Raw genomic sequence first — 24,545 nt, forward strand, 5'->3', positions numbered from 1 at the left:
TACAGTTCCTCCCAACCTCTCTCCGTCTATTTCATTCCCTCCTACCATGATCCCCAATTCCTATATCATCTCCCACCCTCTCCCCACTCCCCCTCCCTGTTGAACTCCCCCCAATATGCTTCCCGTACCCACAGTTCCTTTTCCACTCTCGTTGCCTGTTTAGTTTGCCTTTGTTTCATCTCCCTAGCTTCTGTTTTTTAAACCAGTCCCTTTAACATCTCATATAACAGTGGTTTGGATCTAATGAACTCTTTCAGTTTTATTTTGTCCTGGAAACACTTTCTCTGTCCTTCTATTCTGAATGACAGTTTCGCTGGATAGAGTATTCGTGGTTGTAGGTTTTGGATTTTCATTACTTTGAATATTTCTTGCCAGTCCCTTCTTGCCTATAGGGTCTCCCTTGAGAAGTCAGCTGATAGTCTAATTGGGACCCCTTTGTACATAATTCTTTTCTTCTCTCTTGCTGCTTTTAAGATTCTCTCTTTATCTTTAATTTTTGACATTTTGATTATAATGTGTCTTGGAGTGGTTCTCCCTGGGTCCAGTCTCTTGGGAACTCTCCTTGCTTCCTGGACCTGCAAGTCTATTCCCTTCCCCAAGTCTGGGAAGTTCTCCTTTATTATATTTTCACTGAATTTTTCAAGTTCTAGTTCATCTTCCTCACTCTCTGGCAAACCAATGATTCTTATGTTGGGCCTTTTATAGCTGTCCCAGAGGTTTCTGATCCTCTCATTGTTGCTTCCCATTTCCTCTCGCTGCATTGGTTGACTGCTTGTTCCTTCTCCATATTCCAGTTTGTTGAAATGAACTCTGGATTTTTTTTCCTCACCATCTGTCTCGTATGTGGTTTTGTTCCTTTCGTTATGAATGTTTTTCACTTCTTTCTTATCTTTTTCCTGCTCTTTTGTGAATTCTGTAAGCCACCTGATAACAATGGCCCAGAACTGAGCCTCTGACAGGTTTCTTATCTGTTCATCTGTCAGGTTCTCTATCTGTTGCCTGGTGAGCTGTGTCACCGGGATTTCTATAGTTGTCTGCCTCATTTTGACAGATGCTTTTTGTTTTCTTGGACCGGCTGTAGGGGGCAGTGCCTGTGTACACGTCACAATTCAGCGACCGGCGCCTGTCCTATTTCGCAGCCCTGTGGTGCTTTCTTTGGGGGCGGGGGTCCAAGATGGATTCACACAGTTATTCAGCTAGGAGACCGGGAACCGTCCTCCCGCCCCCCTGGGCCTCACTGTTCAAGGCGATGCGGTGGCTGCTTTCCCCAGCGCTGGGGTCGCGCACTGCCAGGGGCTTGACTGCCGCCGGGCTTTTTCGCTGCCCGCCGCTGACCGCAAACAGCGCTGCCCTCTTTAACTCTTACCTGCCCAAATGGCACCGCTGGTTTATAACTTCATATGTTGGGCTTCCGTGTAGTTTTATTTTCTGGAATTTCTAGTTATCCTTTGTTTTGAAGTAGTTGTATTCCTCTCTAGTTGTAGAGGGAGACCTAGCGTGTCCGTCTAAGCCTCCATCTTGGCCGGAAGTCCCCCGATGTTGAGTAAGTTTTGAGGACAAGTTATACTTTTGCCACATTATTGACATTTGAACGGTTTTTCTCCAGAATCAATACTTTCATGATGGATAAGACCTACTAATGATTAAAAAATACGGCATTTACAATATATTTGTATGGTTTCTCTCCAGTATGAATGACCTGATGTGACCTGTTTTAAGAAATGAATAAAGGATTTGCCACATAGCCCACATTTATAAGACCGCTCTCAAGTATAATTACACAGATGACAAGGGCTGAGGACCGCTTAAAGGCCTTCCATATTCCATACACTTACAATGCTTTTCACATTTCTCAATTTTCCGTGGTTCACTATGTTTTCAGGAGTCCATAAAGCTTTTACCATACTCTATATATTTCTGTAAAATTCATACTGCCTTTTTGCCAGTATGAATTTTCTGATGCTTTGTAAGGTATGAGGGCCACAAAAAGGCTTTACCACATTCCGTACATTTATAAGGCTTCTTTCCAGTATGAATTTTCTGATGCCTTCTAAGGTACGAGGAGCTGGCAAAGGCTTTTTCACACTCCTCACACTTATGGGGCTTCTCTCCAGTATGAATTTTCTGATGTTCAGTAAGACTTGATAGCCGCGGAAAGGCTTTAGCACATTCACTACATTTATACGACTTCTCCCCAGTATGAATTTTTTGATGTTTAGTAAGGCCCCTGGAGTCTCTAAACACTTTGCCACATTCTTTACATTTATAAGGCTTCTCTCCGGTATGAATTTTCTGATGCTTTCTAAGGTACGAGGAGCAGGAAAAGGCTTTTTCACATTCCTTACATTTATATGCCTTCTGTCCAGTATGAATATTCTGATGCTGCTTAAGATCACAGGGTTCTCTAAAAGCTTTACCACATTCCTTACATTTATGAGGCTTCTCTTCATTATGAATTTTCTGATGCTTTCTAAGGTACGAGGAGCAGGAAAACGCTTTTTCACATTCTTTACATTTATGAGGCTTCTCTCCAGTATGAATTTTCAGAGGCTTAGTAAGATTTGAGTACGGGAGAAAGGCTTTATTACATTCACTATATTTATCAGCCTTCTCTCCAGTATGAATTTTTTGATGGTTTCTAAGCATTGAGGTCCAGCAAAAGGCTTTATCACATTGTCTACATTGATAAGGCTTCTCTCCAAGATGTATACTCTGATGTCTGGTAAGGGTTGAGGATGCCCTAAAGGCTTTACCACATTCTATACATTTATAAGGTTTCTCTCCGGTATGTATTTTCTGATGATTTCTAAGCACTGATGACCAGCAAAATCTTTTACCACATTCTCTGCATATATAACGCTTCTCTCCAGTATGAATTTTCTGATGGTTTCTAAGCAATGAGGACTGCCTAAAGGCTTTACCACATTCACTACATTTGTAAGGCTTCTCTCCAGAATGAATTCTCTGATGTCTGGTAAGGGCTGAGGACTCACCAAATGCTTTATCACATTCTCTACACTTGTAAGGCTTCTCTCCAGAATGAATTCTCTGATGTTGAGTAAGCTTTGAGGACTCCCTAAAGGCTTTACCACATTCTCTACATTTATAGGGCTTCTCTCCAGTATGAATTTTCTGATGGTTTCTAAGCACTGATGACCAGGAAAAGGTTTTACCACATTCTCTACATTTATAGGGTTTCTCTCCAGTATGAATTTTCTGATGGTTTCTAAGCACTGATGACCTGTAAAAGGCCATACCACATTCTCTACATCTATAAGGCTTCTCTCCAGTATGAATCTTCTGATGGTTTCTAAGCATTGAAGACCAGCAAAACGCTTTACCACATTCTCTACATTTGTAGGGCTTCTCTCCAGTATGTATATTTTGATGTTGAGTAAGTGTTGAGGACTCCCGAAAGGCTTTACCACATTCTCTACATCTATAAGGCTTCTCTCCAGTATGAATTTTCTGATGCTTCCTAAGCAATGAGGACCAGCAAAAGGCCTTACCACACTCTCTACATCTATAAGGCTTCTCTCCAGTATGAATTTTCTGATGCTTTCTAAGCATTGAAGACCAGAAAAAGGCTTTACCACATTCTATACACTTGTAGGGCTTCTCTCCAGTATGTATATTTTGATGTTCAGTAAGTGTTGAGGACTCCCGAAAGGCTTTACCACATTCTCTACATCTATAAGGCTTCTCTCCAGTATGAATTTTCTGATGCTTTCTAAGCACTGAGGACCAGCAAAAGGCCTTACCACATTCTCTACATCTATAAGGCTTCTCTCCAGTATGAATTTTCTGATGCTTTCTAAGCATTGAAGACCAGAAAAAGGCTTTACCACATTCTCTACATTTGTAGGGCTTATCTCCAGTATGTATATTCTGATGTTGAGAAAGTGTTGAGGACCTCCTAAAGGCTTTACCACATTCTCTACATTTGTAGGGCTTCTCTCCAGTATGTATATTTTGATGTTGAGTAAGTGCTGAGGACTCCCGAAAGGCTTTACCACATTCTCTACATCTATAAGGCTTCTCTCCAGTATGTATTTTCTGATGCCTTCTAAGCAATGAGGACCAGCAAAAGGCCTTACCACATTCTCTACATTTATAAGGCTTCTCTCCAGTATGAATTTTCTGATGGCTTCTAAGCCCTGATGACCTGTAAAAGGCCTTACCACATTGTCTACATCTATAAGGCTTCTCTCCAGTGTGAATTTTCTGATGACTTCTAAGCACTGAAGACCAGCGAAAGGCTTTATCACATTCTCTACATTTATAGGGCTTCTCTCCAGAATGAATTCTCCGATGTTGAGTAAGGGTTGAGGACTCCCTAAAGACTTTACCACATTCTCTACATCTATAAGGCTTCTCTCCAGTATGAATTTTCTGATGGTTTCTAAGCACTGATGACCAGGAAAAGGCCTTACCACATTCTCTACATATATAAGGCTTCCCTGCAGTATGAATCTTCTGATGAACAGTTAGGGTTGAGTCCCACCTAAACACTTTGCCACATTCTCTACACATATAAGGCTTATGTCCAGTATATATTTTCTCATGTAAAGTATTACCTGGAGGCCAATTATTTGTTTTACCAGATTCTTTACATTTATGTATTTCTCCTGTACAGATTTTAACTCTATTTACATTAAATGTTTTACTGACGCGTCTCCCACATGGAAAACGTTTGTAAACTTCCTCCCTGTTAGGAATATTCTTTTCTTCAGTACTACTTAAAGATTGCTTAAAAACTGTGACACATTCAAGTTGTTTATCTGTCTTCTTCACAATAGGAATGACAGGAGATATATTGTGATTTGACATCTGGTCAAAGAGTTTTTCACCTTCACAATGCTTCTCTGGAAGATGAGTATCCTCACATTTATTACATTTTGACTTGAGGTTAACAATTTCCCAATGTTCAGTGCATTGATAGCTCCTGTCTTCATTCCATGTATGATGATAATCCTTGAAGAGATAAAAGGCCTTTATGTCAGTTATAATTTCATTAAATATTTACATTATTCCCAAGGAACTATTCTGTGGGACCTATTAAACCATGCCAGTTCCATCAAAAATCGCTCCACAGTTTATAAAACTTTATGTGTTAACATAAAAGAAAAATTACTTGTCAATGAAGTGTAATAATTCCTTAATAAAGGATTGCCAAATTCATTAATTTAAATTTTATATGTGTATTAGATTTCACTGGCCTTATAAATTATTGAGTGATAGTTGAATCCCACTCTCCATCTTAAGGTGACTCAAATGATTATTCACACCACGAATTATGGGAGCTCATAGATTTTCCAGATTGCATTTAGAAGATTATATACATTTAGAAATTGTTATGAGCTTTGTACTTAGGATTTCATTGATCTGCAAATGTCATTGCCTTTATGTGGGAGTTTCCCCAAAGATGTTTAGTTTTTCACCTTTTTAGGTAACAAGATTTTATTATTAATCTTACATAAGTTCAGTCATTTTAACTTAATTTTTTTCTTGTGACATACTTTTTAAAAAAATTAATTATTAATTTGCTCATTTATTTATTTTTATTTATAGTCAGAGGGGAAATGAGAAAGAGAGAGAGAGAAACATCACTGTGTGGTTGCCTCTCACTCGTGCCCCCAACTGGGGACCTGACGTGCAACCTACTAATGTGCCCTGACTGGGAATCAAACCAGTGACACTTGGGTCGCAGGCCAATGCTCAATCCACTGAGCCACAGCAGCCAGGTGACATACTTTTTTTTATCAGCCTTTCATTACAGTATCAAAGGCACACCTTCCATATCTTACCATTATTATTTTAGAGAAAAGATCTTCTATTCTTGGCTTTTGCAACAAGGCCTGGTCGTCTTCAGATGACACAGCTGAAAGACACAATAAAGGTTCACAGATATGACACTCAGGTCAATGTACGTTGAAGTTAAACAATTATTCAATATAATACCTTTTTTGTTTGTTTTTCTCTTACAGTTGTCCCGTTTCCCCCCATTTCTCTCTCCTGTATTGCCCACCTCCCCACTATCTCAGTGATTACCCATCCTGTTGTCTATGTCCATGGATCATTTATACTAGGCCCTTGAAAAGATCCTTCCCCTTCTTTCCCTCCCTTTCCCCTCCCGCGTCCCCTCTAGTAACTGTCAGTCTGTTCATTGTTTACATGTCTCTGGTTCTATTTTGCTCATCTGTTCGTTTTGTTCATTATGTTCCTGTAGTAGGTAAGACCATATGGTATTTGTCTTTCACTGCCTGGCTTACTTCACTAAGTACAACACTGTCCAGTTCCATCCGTGTTGTTGTAAAAGGCATGAGTTCCTGCTTTCCTTCTGCTGTGTATAATTCCATTGTGTAAACGTAGCAGTTTTTTAATCAACTCATCCACTGATGGGAACGTATACTGTTTCCAGCACTTGGCTATTGTGAGTAGCACTCCTATGAACACAGTGGTGCATAGGTTCTTTTGAAGTGGTATTTCAAAATTCCTTTTTTCTTCTCAATATGCTTTATTGAGTATGCTGTTACAGTTGTCCCAATTTCTTTTCCCTTTGTTCCCCTCCACCCAGTGACACCCCCCTCCCTCCAGTTCTTTTACCCCTTTGTCCATGCCCATTGGTTGTGCATATAGTTCTTCTCAACATCTTCCTGTCTACTCCACTCCCACCTATTATGCTTAATTCCTGTATTATCTTTCTCCCTTTCCGCCTTCCCCCTCCCAACTGACTTTTAACCCAAATTTCCCCCACACCTATAATTCTTTTCCCATTCTCATTTCCTAGTTAGTTTGCATTTGTTTCAATTCCCTAGCTTCTGTTGTTGGTTGTTGTGATAGTTTTCATTTTAATGTTCATAGTTTTGATCCTCTTTCTCCTAAACAAGTCCCTTTAACACTTCATATAACAGTGGTTCGGATCTGATGAACTCTTTCAGTTTTACTTTGTCCTGGAAGCATTTTCTCTGCCCTTCTATTCTGAATGACAGCTTCGCTGGATGGAATAATCATGGTTATAAGTTTTTACTTTTCATTCCTTTGAATATTTCTTGCCAGTCTCTACTTGCCTACGCAATTCTCTTATTCTCTCTTGCTGTTTTTAAGATTCTCTCTTTATCCTTAATTTTGATATTTTGATTACAATGTGTCTTCGTATAGTTCTCCCTGGGTCCAGTATTTTTTGAACTCTCTGTGCCTCCTGGACCTGTATGTCTATTTCCTTCCCCAAGTTAGGGAAGTTCTGCTTCATTATTTTTTCACATAATTGTTCAGTTTCTAGTTCTTCTTCCTCACCGTGTGGCAACCTTATGATACAGATGTTAGCCCGCTGATAGCTGTCCCATAGGTTTCTGAACCTATCCTCATTTCCTTCAATTTTCATTGCCTCTTTCTGCACTGGTTGACTGATTGTTCCTTGATCACGTTCCGATTTGTTGATCTGATCCCTGGTTTTCTTCCGTTCACCACTAGTTTCATATGTGTTTTCATTCATTTCAGCAGCACTAGACTTCATCCTTCCCCGCCTTGATTAAGATCCGCTGTTATGTCTGTAAGCATTCATAAAACCAAAGCTCTGAACTGTGCCTCGGAAGATTTCCTATCTGCTGATATGTTAGATTAGATATTTGCTGGCTGGGAAGCTGTATAACCGAGATCTCTATCTGATCTGTGCCATCCTGACAGTTTTGTGTTTACTTCTGCTTCCTGGGCGGGACAGTCACACCTACACCATAGGGAGTGGAGCCCCATGCACTCATCAGTACTGGGTGACCCTTCTCAACACCCTGTGGCGTTTTGTGTGGTGGCGCAGGTCCAAGATGGATTCCTGACGTTCACTCTCCACTGAGAGACCAGGAGCCACCTCCTCTGTACACACCCCCTCTGGCCCTCACAGTCCAAGGCAATGGGGATCTGCCTTCCCCACTGTTGGAATTGTGAGCTGATGGGTTTGGTCTGCAGCTGGGGGTGCGCCCCAGGTATTCTCACCTCCTTAAATACGAGTGTCTGTGCTTACCGCTGTTCCGCCGCCACCGCCAGCACAGCTTGACCTCTCAGCCCCAGTGTCGCCCCTCCTACCCATCTGGACAAGCACCACTTGTTTATAACTTCATACATTGGACTTCCATGTAGGTTTATTTTTCTGGAACTTCTGGTTGTTTCTGGCTATGCGGTAGTTGTATTCCTTCTTAGTTTTGGAGGGAGACGGAGTGTGTCAGTCTAGGCCTCCATCTTGGTCGGAAGTCGCCCCTCTAGCTGAACATATTTCTTTCAATACTGTGTGAGTATTGGGGGTAGGAGGGATAGACACCTGGGGCAATTACAAGTGCCTGGGAGTCACTTTCTTTTTTCTGTCTGCCCTTGTGCCATCTCCCCAAAGGGATCTGTTTTAGGATTCTTCACATATAATCCCGTAGTGGAATCATTGGATCAAAAGGCAGTTCTATTTGTAGTTGTTTGAGGAAATTCATATTGTTTTCCACTTAGGCTGCTCTAGTCTGTATTCGCACCAACAGTTGCACTAGGGTCTCCTTTTCTCACATCATCACCAGAACTTCGTCTGCTGATTTGTTAATGATGGTCATTCCGAATGGCGTGAGGTGGTATATCTCATTGTGGTTTTAATTTGCATCTCTCTGAGGGTAGTGTGAATATATTACATCTTTGACTACTTCAAAATGTTAAATGTTCAAGGCAAGACCAAGAAAGATACGATGAGACAAAGTCAATGAAAATAAATAAACACTTGCTTTCATTGGCAACCATACCGCTCACACCTCCTGGCAAACAATGACAATGTTATAACAAAACTCACCCAAATTCCCAGTTTCTACTCTTGGGAGATGGATGGTACAGTGTGTTCTATTATCTTGCTATTTATCAGTGTTTTGAAATACGTATTTCTGTTTTGCATGAAACGGAGTCCTAAAACCATGTCAATAAACAGTGAATGCATTGTGCATACTAAAAAAAAGGGGGAGATGGGGACAGAATAATTGACCAAAGACCAGAGAAACTGCAGGACTGAAGACTGATATCAAGTATACAAAAATGTAGGGTTAAGATCTTATGATATTTTATTTTTTATAACACCAAAAACTAAACCAAGTAAATACAAACTTTGGGATTACAGCTAATATGAAAAGTCCTGCACATTAAGGCAAATACACAGGAGGTAGAAAACACAACCCATGTAATGGTAGAAAATAGTGCAAAGTATATATCTTATCAGTCTTTTTATAATTATTTTATCTTTTTAGATTTTATTTATTTGTTTTTAGAGAAAAGGGATAAAGAGCAAGAGAAACATCAATGTGTGACAGACACATCCATCGATTGTCTCTTGAACACTCCCAACTGGGGACCTGGCCCGCAACCAAGGGATGTGCCTTGAATGGGAATCGAACCAGTAACCTTTTCATTTCACAGACTGGACCTTATGTCACTGAGCCACATTAGTCACGGCTATATTTTTTAAGTCTTTAGTATTAAAAAAATATATAGAAGTTTTAGAAAACAACATGATAAAACAAGAAACAATTTTTTAAATGGCCACAGATATGGTTAAATATATTTTTTAAAGGTAGGAATACACAATGAAGTGAGACAGATTCTTTAATAAACAGTGCCATAAAAATTGAACCCATATACACAAAATAACATAACTCGACGACTTTCTGATGGCATATACTGAAATAAACTGAAATGATTAAAACCTGAACTGTTAAGCCATGAAGACACAGCAACAAAAGAGAGTCAATAAACTTCCAAACTCTTAGAAAAGAAATTTTGATGTATCTTTGTGGCAGAGCAAACAAAAAAAATTAAACAAATGAGAATACAACAAAGTAAGTTTCTGCAGAACAAAGGAAACCACCAAGAAAGCAAACAAAAAGAACAATCAACTGAATAGGGAAGATACACACCAATGATGCTAATATACACAACATATAAGAAACCATACAACTTAACACCAAAAACAAAACAAAACAAAAACAAGAAAAATACAATCCAATTAAATAATAAGCAGAGAACCTGAATAGATATTTCTCTAAACAAGATATAAAGATGTCCAACAACATATGAAAAGATGTTCAACATCATTCATCACCAGAGAAATGCAAACTGAGACCTCAGGGAAATACCAGCACACATATATCAGGATGAAAATCATCAATAAATTAACAGATCTGGCTGGTATCGTTTAGTGGACTGAGTGCTGGCCTCTGAACCACAAAGTCCCTGGTTTGATTCCTAGTCAGGACTCATGCCTGGGTTGCGCGCCAGGTCTACACCAGGGTGCCTGGGAGAGACAATCGACTGATATAGCACTGATACATCAATGCTTCTCTTCTTCTCATTATCCCTCCTTTACTCTCTCTCTGAAAGTAAATAAATAAAATCTTTTAGAGAAATAAAACAGAGGCAACAAGAATTGGCAAGGATGTGGGAAAAAAGAGATCCTTCATGCATTGTCAGTGAGATTATAACTAAATTGGTACAGCCACTACAAAAAAATTAAAAAGAAGGTTCCAAAAAATTTACAAACAAGTGCCACATAACATAATAATTCCATTTCTGAGCAGCCACCCAAAAATACAACAACACAAATTCAAAATTTAAATACACCACTATACCCACTGGAGCATATTCATATAAGTGAAGATATGGAATGGAAGAAGAAAATCACTGGTGTTTCAATGATACCAAAACTCTAGAAAAAATTAGGACATTTTATTTTAGTTGACATACAACAAAAATTATATCGCAATATGTCTTCTTATATCCATGACTCATTATGTGTTTATTTCAAAAATTAAAAAACTAAATATAATATCCATGTTATTGAATAAAAAAGTGAATTTTATACACTTCGCATTTTCTCAAGGCAAATTCTATACCAAATTCTTTTTCCAATATGTAGCGTTATGATTTAAATTCCCATCTCTCAAATCAATCATTCAGGAAAAAAACAAACAAGCAAACAAAAGTGATCCTCATCATGAGAAAAAGCAGAGGCCAGAAGCTAGGGGAAAAATACTTGTAAAGGGCAACATAAACAGGACTATTATGGAAGTCCTACAAAGATGTCAATCTCAGCAGTGACAAAAAAATGACACCTGACCAAAAATGGACAAACACCTGACAAAGGGCACAGTGAATATATGTTAAAAATCAGTATGTACAAATACCCTAAGTACCTTATATGACTGAAGAAGCGCACATAAAAATAATGAAAGTTATACACACAGCACATCCAAGCAACACCTAAGCCCCTACTGGAAAGGGAATGCAGGACACTGGCAACAGCAAATGTTGCTGTGGATGTGAAGCATCCAGACTCTCATTCATTGCTGGTGAAAATGCAAAATCCTACCGCCCCTGGGAAAGAGAGTATGAGGGTTCTCACAAAACGAAAAATAAGGCGGTCGCCTGGCTGGAGCGGGGGCCAAGGTTAAGAATTGGGACAACTGCAATAGCATATACAATAAATATTTTTTAAACCTAAAATACACTCATTATATAATCCAGTAATTGTGCTCCTTAGTATTTAATCAAACATCTAAAAACTTTTATCTACACAAAAGCCTACCAGTGACTATTTATGCTATCTGATAATTTAAACAAATGGAAATACATGTCAACAAGTGAATAGATAAGTAAACTGAAACACATAATTTGAAATATTTAGTGCTATAAAGAAATAATATGTCAAGTTATGAAAAAAACCTAAACACACAGAATGAAGACGAGGTGCTCAGTTGGTTAGAGCATCATCCAGATACATCAAGGTTGTGCATTTGATTCCTAATCATCGTACATACAAGATTCAACCACTGAATGCATAAATAAGCAGAACAACAAATAGTGCTCTCTCTCCTGTACTTTCTCTCTCTCTAAAATGTGAATAAATAAAATTAAAAACACAAGTCCAATTTGAAAAGGTTACAGACTATAAAATAACAACATGACATTCCAGAAAAAACAAAATGAGAGACACGATAAAAATATCAACAACTTCAAAAGTTTAGGAGACATAGAGATAAACACACAGAGCACAGAGAATACTGAGGGTGGAGAAACAAGTCTCGATGACACTGTCAGGTGTATATATGTAATCATAAATGTTACAAGCTCATATAAATACAACCCACCAGTGAACCCTACTATAACCTAAAACGTTGGGTCATGATGATGTACAGATGTACCTTCATACATATCTCCAAAGTACCTCTCTGGTGGGGGGAATTGATGAGGGAGGGGGTTAGGCAGGCAGGAACAGGGAGAGTGTGGGAATTCTCATTGACTTGTACACCATTTTGCTGTGAACCTACTTATGTTCTTTGAAAGTTTTTCACAGACCTTCTCCTCTGAAGGATCTATACTCAGGTCCATGCATCTTTTCTACAGTTCTTTATGCACATCCAAAAAACAAATGTTTTCATCCTCCAATAAAACACACACACAAACACACACTATATATATATATATATATATATATATATATCACCTCACAACGTTATATAAGGGTGACCAGATTCAAAGAAACAAACACCAAGTATTTCCAAAAATGTGGAGAAAGTAGACTCTATATATGGTTGAGTAAAAGATAAATGGTGCAAACAGTATGAATAACAACAAGGGGTTTGTCAAAAAATTAAAATAGAAGTTTTGTCATTCAGATCTCCTAATCAGAGGGTTTATCAAAGATTTGAAACGAGCATTTGGAAGAGATACATGCACACCTGTGTCAATTGTACCATTATTCACAAAAGCTTATATAGGAAGAAACAACCCCCACGTCTATGGGTAAATACGTAATTTAAAAATGTAGCAGAGACTTCTGGCCAAGATGGAGGGGTAGACAGACATGCTGCATCTCCCTCCACAAATAAGAAGGAGTACAACTACCTCAAAACTAAAAACAACCAGAAGATCCAGAAAATCAAATTACATGGAAGTCCAGCGAACAAAGATATAAAGAAGAAATACTCATCCAGACATGTAGGAGGGACGGAGCCGGGGCGGAAAAGATGCAGTGTGGTGGTGGCAAAGCAGCAGCAGCAGCACGCTGGCAGAAAGTGCAGTCACACGATTTAAAAAGTAAGGAGGGACACCTGAGGAGCATTCCCAGCTCCTCACTGAACCTTCAAGCACAGGGTCCAGCACCGGGGAAAATCAAGCCTCATTGCTTCTGACTGTGCAGACTAGTGGGGGTTGCAGTGGAGGCAGGAACTGTCGGTCTCAGCAGAGTCTGCTTGTTTAAAAGGCCCCCATGGTCCTAGAAAGTCCGCAGACCCACCCACTCTGGGAACAGTGGCCAGGGCAGCAGCTAGAGGGGCGCCAGTCTGCTGCAGAGGTGGGAGAGGTGCCTGGAAAGGGGGCAAGTGCTGGGCAGGCAGCATTACTCCATCTCGGTCCTCTCCCCCACATACAGCGCCACAACGTTGTGGAATGGGTCGCCCTGTACTGACGAATCCCTAAGGCTCCGTCCCTTACAACATAACAGGAGCGAGAGCTCTACCTAAGACGAGAAGGCAAACAAACACAGGAGCCTGTCAGAATGAGGACACAGAGAAGTATGGCCCAAAAGAGGGAAGGAATCAAGGTTCCAGTAGGAGAACTAAGCGATGAGAAGACAGACAACCTAACAGATGAGGAGATAAACAATCTAACAGATGCAGAATTCAAAACACTGGTGATAAAGACGCTCACAGGCTTGACTGATAAGCTTGAGTATGGCAAACGCATATGAGAAGTGAAGGCTATGCTAATGAAATGAAGAAAAATCCACACAAAACCAATGGTGAAAGGAAGGAAACTGGGGTTCAAATCAATGATTTGGAACTTAAGGATGAAAAAGGGAGTCAACCAATGCAGAATGAGGAAGCATGAATTGAGAGAAATGAGGAAAACTTCCCAAATTTTGTGAAGGAGATGCACATACAGGTCCAGGAAGCACAGAGGGTCCCGGGCGAGCTGGACTGAGATGCCAAAGGTGAAAGATAAAGACAGAGTCGTGAGGGCAGGAAGAAAGAGGCAGAGAGTTGCCTACAGGGGCATGCCTATAGGACTATCAGCTGATTTCTCAGAGGACACTTTGCAGGCTGAAAGGGACTTAGCAAACAGTATTCAATGTGATGAAAGGCAACCTGCAACCAGGTTTACTCTATCCAGCAAAGCTATCGTTTGAAATGCAAAGGCAGTGAAATGCTTCCCAGACAAGGTGAAGCTAAAGGAGCTCATCATAACCAAGCCCTTATTATATGAAATGTCGTAGGGACTTAGTTAAGAAAAAGAAGATCAAAACTATGAACACTAAAATGACAACAAACTCACAACTATCAACAACTGAATCTAAAAAATAAAAACAAAATCCAAGTAAGCAAACCAAAATAGAAACAGAATCAGAGGTATGGGGATCATTTAGAGGGTTATCAGCTGGGAGGGGGGAGGGGGAGAAATGAGGAAATGGTGCAGGGACTAAGAAGCATAACCGGTTGGTACAAAATAGACAGGGGAATGTTAATAATAAAGGAAAGGGTGAAGCCAAAGAACTTATATGCATGACCATGGATATGAACTAAGGAGGGTGGGATTACTGGAGGGAAGGGGGATACTGGGCAGAGGGGAGCAAAGGGGGAAAAAAATTGGGTTTACTCTAACAACATAATCAATAAAATATACTTTAAAAAATGTAGTATATACACAAAATAAAATACAGTGATCCCTCACAGATCACGGGTATTACGTTCTAGATCCCCTCTCCCAATGATAGGTGAAAATCTGCGAAGTAGGAGACTTACATTTATTTTAGTATTTATATATATTTTGAGGCTTTATAAACCCTTCCCATACACTTATAAACCATTCCCAGTCCCTTATTAACCTTTTCCACTTCCTTATTAACCTTTTCCACACTTTTATAAACACTATTTATGTTCTTAAATATATTCTACACTATTAAATCTACATAATTTAACAACATATGTATAGAGAACCACAAAATCCCATGATATAGAGAAAAATCCGCGATAAATTAATTATAATATTTTTTTAAAATCCCGTGATAGTGATGCCACAATAAGTGAACCACAATATAGAGGGACTACTGTACTGCTCTGCCTAGAAATAGAAAAAGGTGAGATCACCTGACACCACAAAGACAAACAATGAGGACCTTTTTAAATGAAGAACACAGGTCACAAAGAGACAGACACTAAAGGATTCCACTTACATCAGTAATCTTACAGAGCCCACATAATAGAGAAAAAAAAAAGGTAATTATCTGGACCTCAGTTTTTAGGGAAATGAGAAAATGGTTGTTTAACGGACATTAAGACATTTTTGCAGGGTGAAAGTTTCAGAAGAACAAGTGCACAACAAAGAACATACATTTACTATGATTGAATTGTACAATTACAGATGGTTAAGATGGTAGATGTTTACTTCACTTTCTAAAAAAGATTTTATTTAGCTTATTTTTCACTCCATAAGATGCATTTTCCCCCCAGAAGTGGGAGGAAAATGTCTGTGTGTCTTATGAAGTGAATATTGCGTCACAGACTGAGATGTCTATTACCTGACCTGTCTGTCAGTGGTGCCAACAGCTCTAAAAGAGGAAGTGGTAAGCCCACCCAAAACCCCTGGGGACACTTAAATGTCCCACTTTACTGCTGAATCTCAGGGCTTTCTAATCAGTATGAAGATAGCAACAAAAGTGATATCAGTGATTGTGAGCAACTGAGCTTCATAAATTCTGACACTAGCGATGATGAGTTCTTGGGGTTCCCAGAAAACTGGAAGAGTACTTGAACCTTAAAGTCTCTCCTCATTTGTTAGACAATGATGAGGTTCTTAATACCGGTGTTGACTGCTGTTTCCTTTACATGGTTGAAATACTATTCTGTTGTATTTTATTAAATATTTAATACACCATTTGGTTCAGATTATTTTTTCTTGGTTTCCCCCTGTAAAGCTAGATGTGTCTTAAGGTCAGGTGCATCTTATAGGGGAAAAATACTGTATGTATTGTTTTTGGAAACAGGGGACGGGAAGAAGAAAGAGAGAGAAACAGCGATGTGTGAGAGAAAGGTCAATTGGCTCCTCTTTCTTGTACGTGTCCCTACCAAGGGCTGAACCCGAAATCCAGGAGTACATGTGCCCTAACCAAGAATTGAACCAGCAACCTTTCAGTTTGTGGGAAGATGCCCAACTGACCAAGCCACACTGGTCAGGGCAGTTTTTCATCAAAATTTAAAATAGCCCTGGCTTGTGTGGCTCAGTGGATTGAGTGCCAGCCTGTGAACCGAAAGGTCGCGGGTTCAATTCCCAGTCAGGGCACATGCCTGGGTTGTGGGCCAGGTCCCCAGTTGGGGGCGTGTGAGAAGCAACAGCAACATTGATATTTCTCACTCTCCCTGCCCCGTCTCTAAAAATAAATACATAAAATCTTTAAAAAAAATTAAAAATAAAAAATAATATCTAAAAGAGATAGTTATAAAACTTAAAAAATTACATTTAACTTAAAAAATGTCTTTATCTCACATGAACAGAACATAAATTCAGCCATGAAGACAAAATATTAAGACTAACTCTGAAACTTACAGGACCAATCAATCACTGACCATTAACCAAGCACAGAAAGAAATAAGGTAAGTCATCAACAAAGCAGGGTAAAAACCACACAAACGTGCACATAACATTAATGGCAACCGACACATGGCTGATACATAATTGAATTAGGTTCCATAATGTCTTAAGTGTACTGAGGGGAAAACCATCATTCACATTCCTAAGATATAAATAAAAAACAAAAACACATTCAACTGAATTTGGGGAACCTATCACAAAAAAGGTATCATGCTGGAACACCCGTGGGAATTGTGATTGAGTGAGACTGAGGGGTGCTGGAGCCCAACTCTTCCTCTTAAAGGTTCAGACACAGACTTACACGAACTTGCTCCCTCTGAACTCCACCCTTAGGACAGCAACCTGAAAAGCCCCAGGGACATATGCCAAGGAGCTGAATTGTCTGGCCTCAGGGCAAAGTCTGTAAGGGAAACTCACACACCCAGCAGTTCTGGCAGAGGCCATTATCCCCTTGCTGAGCCCTCCCCACCACAGGACTAGCAGGCAGGTGCCATATGTGAGTCTTCGTCTACCAGGCTAACACTGTGGCTGTGTCCTACTGATTCCCTGAGACCCTGCCCAACTCCACCTGACAGCCCACCCAAGCCATGTGTAGTGGCTTTTCCATAAAAACGCTCTTTCTTGCCTCATGCTTTAGACTCTCCTTAATCTCAGAAACAAACGGCACCTGCACACCCCATATATCTCATTCAGGGGCCGCATGCATGGCACTATCTGCAATGGCCTTGGATTGTGTCTTGGCCTCTCCTGGGTTCCTCCATGCTAAACACAAGTAGGAGAAATTGCACATTGATCTGTAACTCGTGCCAAGTGGAACCGGGCAGTTCATAGGTGGTGGCTGACCTTGCACCTGAAGAGTGGACCCAAGCCATTGCACCCAGTGGACACTTTAGGACAAGGCCGCATTACAACCCTACCACTTCTACGAGCGACACACTCACAGGGATGACTTGGTGAGTACCAAGGCACCACTGAAGATTTTTCTAAATATGAAGTGCCTAATAATTGTGTGACTCACTTCTTACCAAAGGAGTACATTTGGGGATGTTGTCTCAGCATTTCTTAATATAAAAGCAGAAATCTGACCAAGGTGTAATCAGAAAGGGAAACCACACAAGGCACAGTCCCAGGCATCACTGGACTGAATAAGAAAAAATGATAAAATGATAGTGATCTAGAAACAAGGTTCACAAAAAAGAACTTCATACATGGTGGTTCTAAGGTCACTTATGTCAGTAATTTTTTGAAAAACTCTATAAGGTAAGGAGATACATTAAATAATTCTAACACAATGAAATTGGAGTATACAAACTAGAGATTTTGTATGTCATTTCATACAAAGCAAAACAACATTGTGAAGGAAAAGAGAAAATTGGATTGTATCATTTTGCAGAGGTGTATTGGCCTACGATGAAATCACTGAATCTAAACTTACCGAGGTTGTGTTTGAAGCCTCATAGGATTAGAAATTATATACCAGAAAACATGACACCACTCCTCAGGAATCCTGAGATAAGGGACATTTCGAGGATCTCAACCATTTCCTTCATAAACACTGTTCATGAGACAAAAACAAAACTTAAAAAAACTAAGGCTGAATTTCCAATTTCTCAGTAACAAGCACAGATTTTCCCAGGTTCCCATGTAATGGAAGCGGAGCCTAATCATTCAGGATCCTATGGTCGAAGGTGACGTCTCTGGCCCCAAGTGCTAATAGGAAGACACAGGTCACTGGAGTAGAATCAGAGTCAGAAGATGACACAGGAGCAACGGACATGCTGGAGACCAACTGGACCTTTGTGACAGCAATAGAAATCATGCTGAGCTTTTCAAAATCCTTGCAGTGAAACACAGTTTACAAACCACACTTTTTGTCTGGTGTTCAGGGTGACCTTTGGGACCCTTACCTCTGTCTTCTGCTGTTCCATTCCCACCTACCTGAGTGGCCGGATAGTGGTTTTTTTCTGCAAACATCCCAGCGCTCCTTCATTTGCTCCAAAAATAAGACCAAGACGGGCTTAGGGAAAATATGACCTGTTTATAAAAGAAACATTCGTTTTGATAGAGATTCTCCCATTTACAATCCGGTTTGTGCTGAGGTAAGAAGACTGGTAGAATAATAATAACCCTCAATGTCTCCCTTAAGAGCAAGAATCTGAAAGGCAACCATACAAAGCAGAAGTCCCCAAATGATGTTGAACTAACAAAGAAAATGAAACCCTGCACTGGAGTAGGATGTTCGAAAGAAACTCATCCTCACCCACGGAGAGCAGGTTTCTGTAGTTCTCCAACATCACATCCACGTACAATTTCCGCTGAGCTGGGTCCAGGCATTTCCACTCTTCCTGAGAGAAATCTACTGACACATCCCTGAACGTAAAAGGTCCCTGAAAAATAGGACACATTCATGAAGGGGCCACCAGGACAAAAAAATGTAACCCAACGAGAAAACAATGTTAAAAGTGGGTTGAACCTAGGAGACTACACTGACTCATCCAGTAAGGTCATTCTGACCCAGTGATGTTCTCTAAGGTACTTCCTAACACTGAGAAATGAGACTGATACATGTCCTCAATCCACTGCAGAGATTTTTAAGGAAAATAACCTTTTAAATGAAGGGACAGACATAGCCATATAGATGCTCAGTGTTATATTCTTATCATTCATGATAAATTGTGTATATTTCTCAGTAGGAAAATCATGGAGAATTCGAAGTGTAAGTACTTCTTCATGTTTAAGTCAGACAACAAAAATACTGCAGTTTTTAAAAACTGTGGATTTTATTTCAGAAGTTCTCGGATGGGGCCTCAGTTTCCACATCTTTTAAAACTCCATGTTTTATAGTGACACCATTGTCTCTGGTCCACATGACATCCTTCTTTTTTAAAAGGAAAGAAATCACATGAAAATGTTCATCAATATACATTAATTTTTGAAAATGTTTATGCACATGAGATTTTCATGTGTTGATCACAATCACCAAAGTGCATTTAAATAGAAACAAGCCCTGGCTGGTGTGGCTTAGTAAATGCAGCGCAGATCTGCGAAACAAAGGGTCACCAGTTTGATTCCCAGTGAGGGCACAGGCCTGGGTGGCGGGCCAGGACTCAATTCAGGTCCCTAGCTGGGGGCTCCCAAGAGGCAACCCACACATTTATGTTTTCCTCCCTGTCTGTCTCCTTCCCTTTCTGTCTCTCAAAAAATAATACATACATACATACATACATACAAGCAAGACCTTTGTAGCAAACTAGTGAGTTAGTCTCTTGTATCTACTCTTGTCAGAACTTGCTGAGCTATCCTGACCAACAAAATGAGCATTTATTATCCCTGGTCTACAGAGCTGATGCTGCAGCTACATCAACCTAAAACCTACATCTTACTTCCTCGCTGATACCTGAGCCTCTGAGCCCATCCCAACAGGAATGCTGACATGGGTGCCCTCCCAGGGAGGTCTGTGAGAAAGGGGATGTTTTCAGTAGTTAAAAGTCATTAATTCAAGGCAGATATTCTTCATGGCCTTGGGGAGCTTGGATAAAGAGAAAGCAGAGAAGGCTCTGGGACAAAGGAAAAAAGTATGTAAACTGCTGACTGTGACAATCATAAGAGGAAAGGAAAAAAAGTAAGTACACAACAACCCCACTAGGCAAGAACATCAGGGGCAGAGAAATACAGGTTGCAGGTTCTAAGCCACTGACATTTGGAAGAAAAGCAAACACAGATGCTGACCCAGGACACATCGTTTACCTGAGAAGCAGCCATGGCGCCCTGGTCCTGCTCCTGCTCTGGGTTGTTTTCTCAGCCGATAATATGCTGAGGAGTCACGCTGGCATGTTGAGAATGTGCCTTCAGAGGTGACCGCACAGCCCTGGAATCCTCTTCCAGAATGAAGACAAGTGGAAGGACCTGAAAATGCCAGAAAGGTCACCACCCAATCCTTTGTCGCAGTAGAGTCAGGAACACTAAGCTCCTACATGAGGACTACATGGCAGTTTTTCATTCTTATTTTCAGGTGTTCTCTTCCCTCACTAAAGTCTACAAACTCATAGAGCACTGAGAACGTGTGCTGCTCTCCTGAACCCCAACCCAGCAGAGCACCCCGCTGCCTTCTCTGACCAACGTGCGTTCCCAAACTTACAAGGCATGCGGGCATACGTTTTCCTTCCGTGCTCCTTTCCTTCCATCCCCCAGATAAGCTTTCTCTTTTCTTTCTATAAGTGCCAAGGCCCCTTCTTTTGATTCTAATGTTCCCTTAACTCACTTTTAACTGTGGAATTTAAATTAAAATTTTCTTTGTATAAAACAAAACAAAAAAAAGGCACCTGGCTGAGTGGCTGAGTTGATTGCAGCAGCATCCTGGACACCAAAACGCTATAAGTTTGATTCATTGTCAGGACACCCACCTAGGCTGCAGGTTCTACCCCTCTTGGGTGCATGTGGGAGGCAGCACATCAATGTTTCTTTCACATCAATGTATTTTCTCTCTCTATATATATTCCCTTGTCTCTATTATCAATAAGCACATCCACAAATCCCCTGGCTGGTTTGGCTCAGTGGATTGAGCGTCATCCTGCGAGCTAAGTGTCGCTGGTTCGATCTTCCAGTCAGGGCACATCAGAGAAGGAAAACTCTGACTCCAAAAAACCTCTGCTGCCTTGCAGCATACCTCCTCAGGGGAAAGGCTAAGGGAGTAAACCCCAACAGAAAATCCGGAGCCGGAGTCCCTAAGGCGGTTTGACGTTGTAGTCAACACCGGCAACTCCTGCGGCGCACCTGAAGCCAAGCTGTATTGACTCCGTCTTTCCCTTGGATCCTTCAGCTGCGAAGAGAGGGGGGGTCTGCTGCATGGGCAACAGCAGACCCTCCATATCACCCTGCCCAGGCTCTGTAGCTTCAGCTTCACTGGAGAGGACACTCCAGCGTCATCGTAAGATGTCGATTCAACACGGGAGGAGACAGATACCGTGTCACTCCCGAGTCGGACTGCACAGCCATTCTCGGCGGTGCAGATAGACTCTTAAGAAGCTACACCATCGTCTCTCGAGACGGACGGCTGCCGACGACGACGACATCCACAAATAACAATATTGTAAAAAATGCATCTCAAACCACCCTCTGAATCCCAGAGCTGACCTTAGGATGTCCCAGTGCACTTCAATAAACAAGGATGGTCCACCCAGAGCACTTATTCAACTCTGTGGAGGATGACATAGCTGATGTCATTTCTCAGAACTTCCCAGGTGACTTAATACAAACATGAAAGAAAACAGTTTAGGTTTAATAAGCATGCAGACCCCTAGTGAATGAGGGGCCCACTCTAAGTTATAATTCTGCTGGTCTGCAGTGGGGACCATGAAATGGCATCTTTATCTAGTTCCCTCCTGATGCCTGAGTTATTCCCCCAGAGCTGTTTTCTGTAGCAGCGGAACACACATATCAGACCCAGCACACCTCAGATATCTCGGTCCTGTGAGGACTTTGTGCAGAAACTTCTAAAATGACAGGCTTCATGGGCAAAAATTATTCTTATTTTCCTGGTAATTATAAACTTATTTCAAAATATAAGGTGATAAATAGAAGTTTTGATGTTGAAAAATTGAAAAAACATTAGCTATGTAACCATGTCCATTAAATTACACAATGAAATGATAGGCTTTCTGGGACCCATGTTTCCGGTCAATCCAGAACTTTCTTCAATATTTTCAAATGGACAAGCAGGACTTGAGGGCACCCCTGCTCTGTGGCTCTCAGTCACTGATTCAACAGATCACATAAAGGAAAGGGGAAAAGCTGCTGTAAGTCAGACTAACTTTTTTAAAAAAATAGCTCCCATGACCAGGACCTGGGCTGGGTGCACAGGGGAGACAATGAAGCCTGGGGATACTCCTCTCTTCTAGGGGATTACAGACTGGTTGGAGAGATAGGAGGCATGCAGGGGAGTGAGCAAATGGACCTTAATCCTCTTCTTTCAACATTCAACCAGAGCTGCTTAATTGTTATCTTTTTTTTTTTTTTAAGATTTTATTTACCTTATTTTTCGAGAGAGGGTAAGGGAGGGAGAAAGAGGAGAGGAACATCATTGTATGGTTGCCTCTTACATGCCCCAACTGGGGACCTGACGCGCAACCGAGGATGTGCCCTGACTGGGAATTGAACCAGCGACCTTTTGGTTTGCAGGCCGGCACTCAAGCCCCTAAACCACACCAGCCAGGGCTGCTTAATTTTTATCTTGATTGCATGTTGGGCTTCAAAATATGATTTCTTTTGAATACCAAATCCTGTTGTTAAGCAAAAAATTACAGGAAACCACTGAAATATGAAAGCTGGTATTAAGTGGTACCTCATAATCTAAGAGAGGTGCTTATGAACTTGAAATAAGGATCCAGAGGGGCAAATTTACTGTTAGTCCTGCACAGCCTCCCTGTTCATGCTTTCCTGACTCTGCTAAGTTCTAGGAACAGTTAGTCTAGATCTTTATTTCACCACCCAACTTTCAATCCTGTCATAATCCTGAAGAGGATGAAGTGACATGCAGATTTCGGGGATTATAAAGTTATGTATGTACTTAAACTTTTGTACAAAGGTTTTTAACTTTGTCTATGGAATACCCTTTCCCTAAACGTACTCCTTCTTCCTATTTTTTCCCCCTTCTTCTGGCTACTCTGTGTTTCTGTGTATGACTGTGTTTCTGTCTCTTCCCCGTTTCTCTGCACTTTTGTCCTTTCCTGTGTTTCCCATCCCCCCTCCCTGCTCTTTCTCCCCTTTTCTCTGCTCCTGTCCTGACACCAGTTCCTGGAAACTCTAAAAACCCTTTTCACCTTCACTGGCTCTTTCTCCCTGATCTTTCTCATTGCTCCCATTTCCGTGAATCTGGGTCCCCTCTGCTGCCCGTGACAGTCTATCTTGTCAACCCCTCTCCCAGCTGACTGACCCTCAGCGCTGTTTCTCCCTCTGACCCGTGACCCCAAACCCCGTTTCCGCCCCCGCTGTCGCGCCCCTAATCCCCTCAGAACCCCTCCCTCCGTCTGAGCGCCTCGCCCTGTGCCGCCCGCACGTCCGCTCACAGGCCCCCGCCCCGTCAGCTCCCCGCGTCTCCCCGGGGCCCCTCCATCTCCCCGGCATCTCTCCCGTCCTCCTCCCCGGCTGCCCCCCCCAGTGACCCCTCCCTCCCACGGCGCTGCCCCGTCCCTCCCCCACCCCCGGCGTCGCCGTCTCCCACGGCCCCTCACCGGCCTCTCCTCCCTCTCACGGCCCGTCTCCCTCACCCCGTGTCCGGATCCCCTCACAGCCTCGTCCCGCCGCCGTCCCGCGGGCCCCTCGCCCTCACCGCCTCCACAAAGGCCCTCCCGCGGGGGCAGGTCACCTCTTCTGGGGACACCGTGTTCTGCCCAGTCCCACCCAGTGGCAGGTGTTGTCCTGGGTTCGGGTCTCCTAGTAAATGAGGGTGGGGGAGGGGAGGACTCCGGTGGGCCGACTGCAGAGCCCCAGGCCGCCGTGCAATCCGAGCTCCTAGAGCCCAGAGCGACAAGGCGGTGGGGGCGAGGCGGTGACGGTGGGACGGGTGCAGGGTTGGGGGGAAGGGCGCTAACGAACGCGGAGCGTCCACGCGTCAGCCTCACAAGGACCCCGGACTCACCGCTGCTGGAGGCGCTGCAGCGGGGACGTCAACGTCTGCAGTGACCCTCAGCCTTTTCCGGCTCAGGAATGAGGACGTGGAAAATCAAGTTTCAACCAGAGAAACCGAAAGTAGGAAGAGAACACCCTAAGCTTTGTTTCTCCAGTCTCTTTGTCTGTGAGAGTCTGCGCATGCTCCTCATCATCACGTGGACGAGTCTAAGCTGAGCGCCTGTGCATGAGGGTGGGGGCAGGGCGGGGCAGGGCGGGGCGGGGCG

At 41.9% G+C, this 24,545-nt stretch overlaps 1 protein-coding gene across 1 annotated transcript; it reads right to left on the minus strand.

Moving 5' to 3' along the window:
* Positions 1–1,538: 1,538 nt before the first annotated feature.
* LOC149995332 (uncharacterized) lies at positions 1,539–24,442 on the minus strand. Its single transcript, XM_090261371.1, has 6 exons — positions 24,290–24,442; positions 20,401–20,559; positions 18,914–19,040; positions 18,592–18,687; positions 5,808–5,881; positions 1,539–4,974 (listed from the first exon to the last, which is right to left on the minus strand). The coding sequence occupies exons 2-6, from the start codon at positions 20,413–20,415 to the stop codon at positions 1,927–1,929; spliced, it is 3,360 nt and encodes a 1,119-aa protein (XP_090117497.1). The 5' UTR covers positions 20,416–20,559; positions 24,290–24,442; the 3' UTR covers positions 1,539–1,926.
* Between the last annotated feature and the right edge of the window lie 103 nt (positions 24,443–24,545).

Source organism: Furipterus horrens, unplaced genomic scaffold (genome assembly GCF_987537825.1).
Source record: "Furipterus horrens unplaced genomic scaffold, mFurHor1.1.pri manual_scaffold_13, whole genome shotgun sequence".
In the NCBI taxonomy this organism is placed as follows: domain Eukaryota; kingdom Metazoa; phylum Chordata; class Mammalia; order Chiroptera; family Furipteridae; genus Furipterus; species Furipterus horrens.

Coding starts and splice junctions, on each gene's coding strand:
- LOC149995332 (XM_090261371.1), bottom strand. Junction 18,688..18,913: donor CAGAAACCTGCTCTCCGTGG/GTGAGGATGAGT, acceptor TTTTATAAACAG/GTCATATTTTCCCTAAGCCC. Junction 4,975..5,807: donor TTTTCTCTAAAATAATAATG/GTAAGATATGGA, acceptor TATCTCTTCAAG/GATTATCATCATACATGGAA.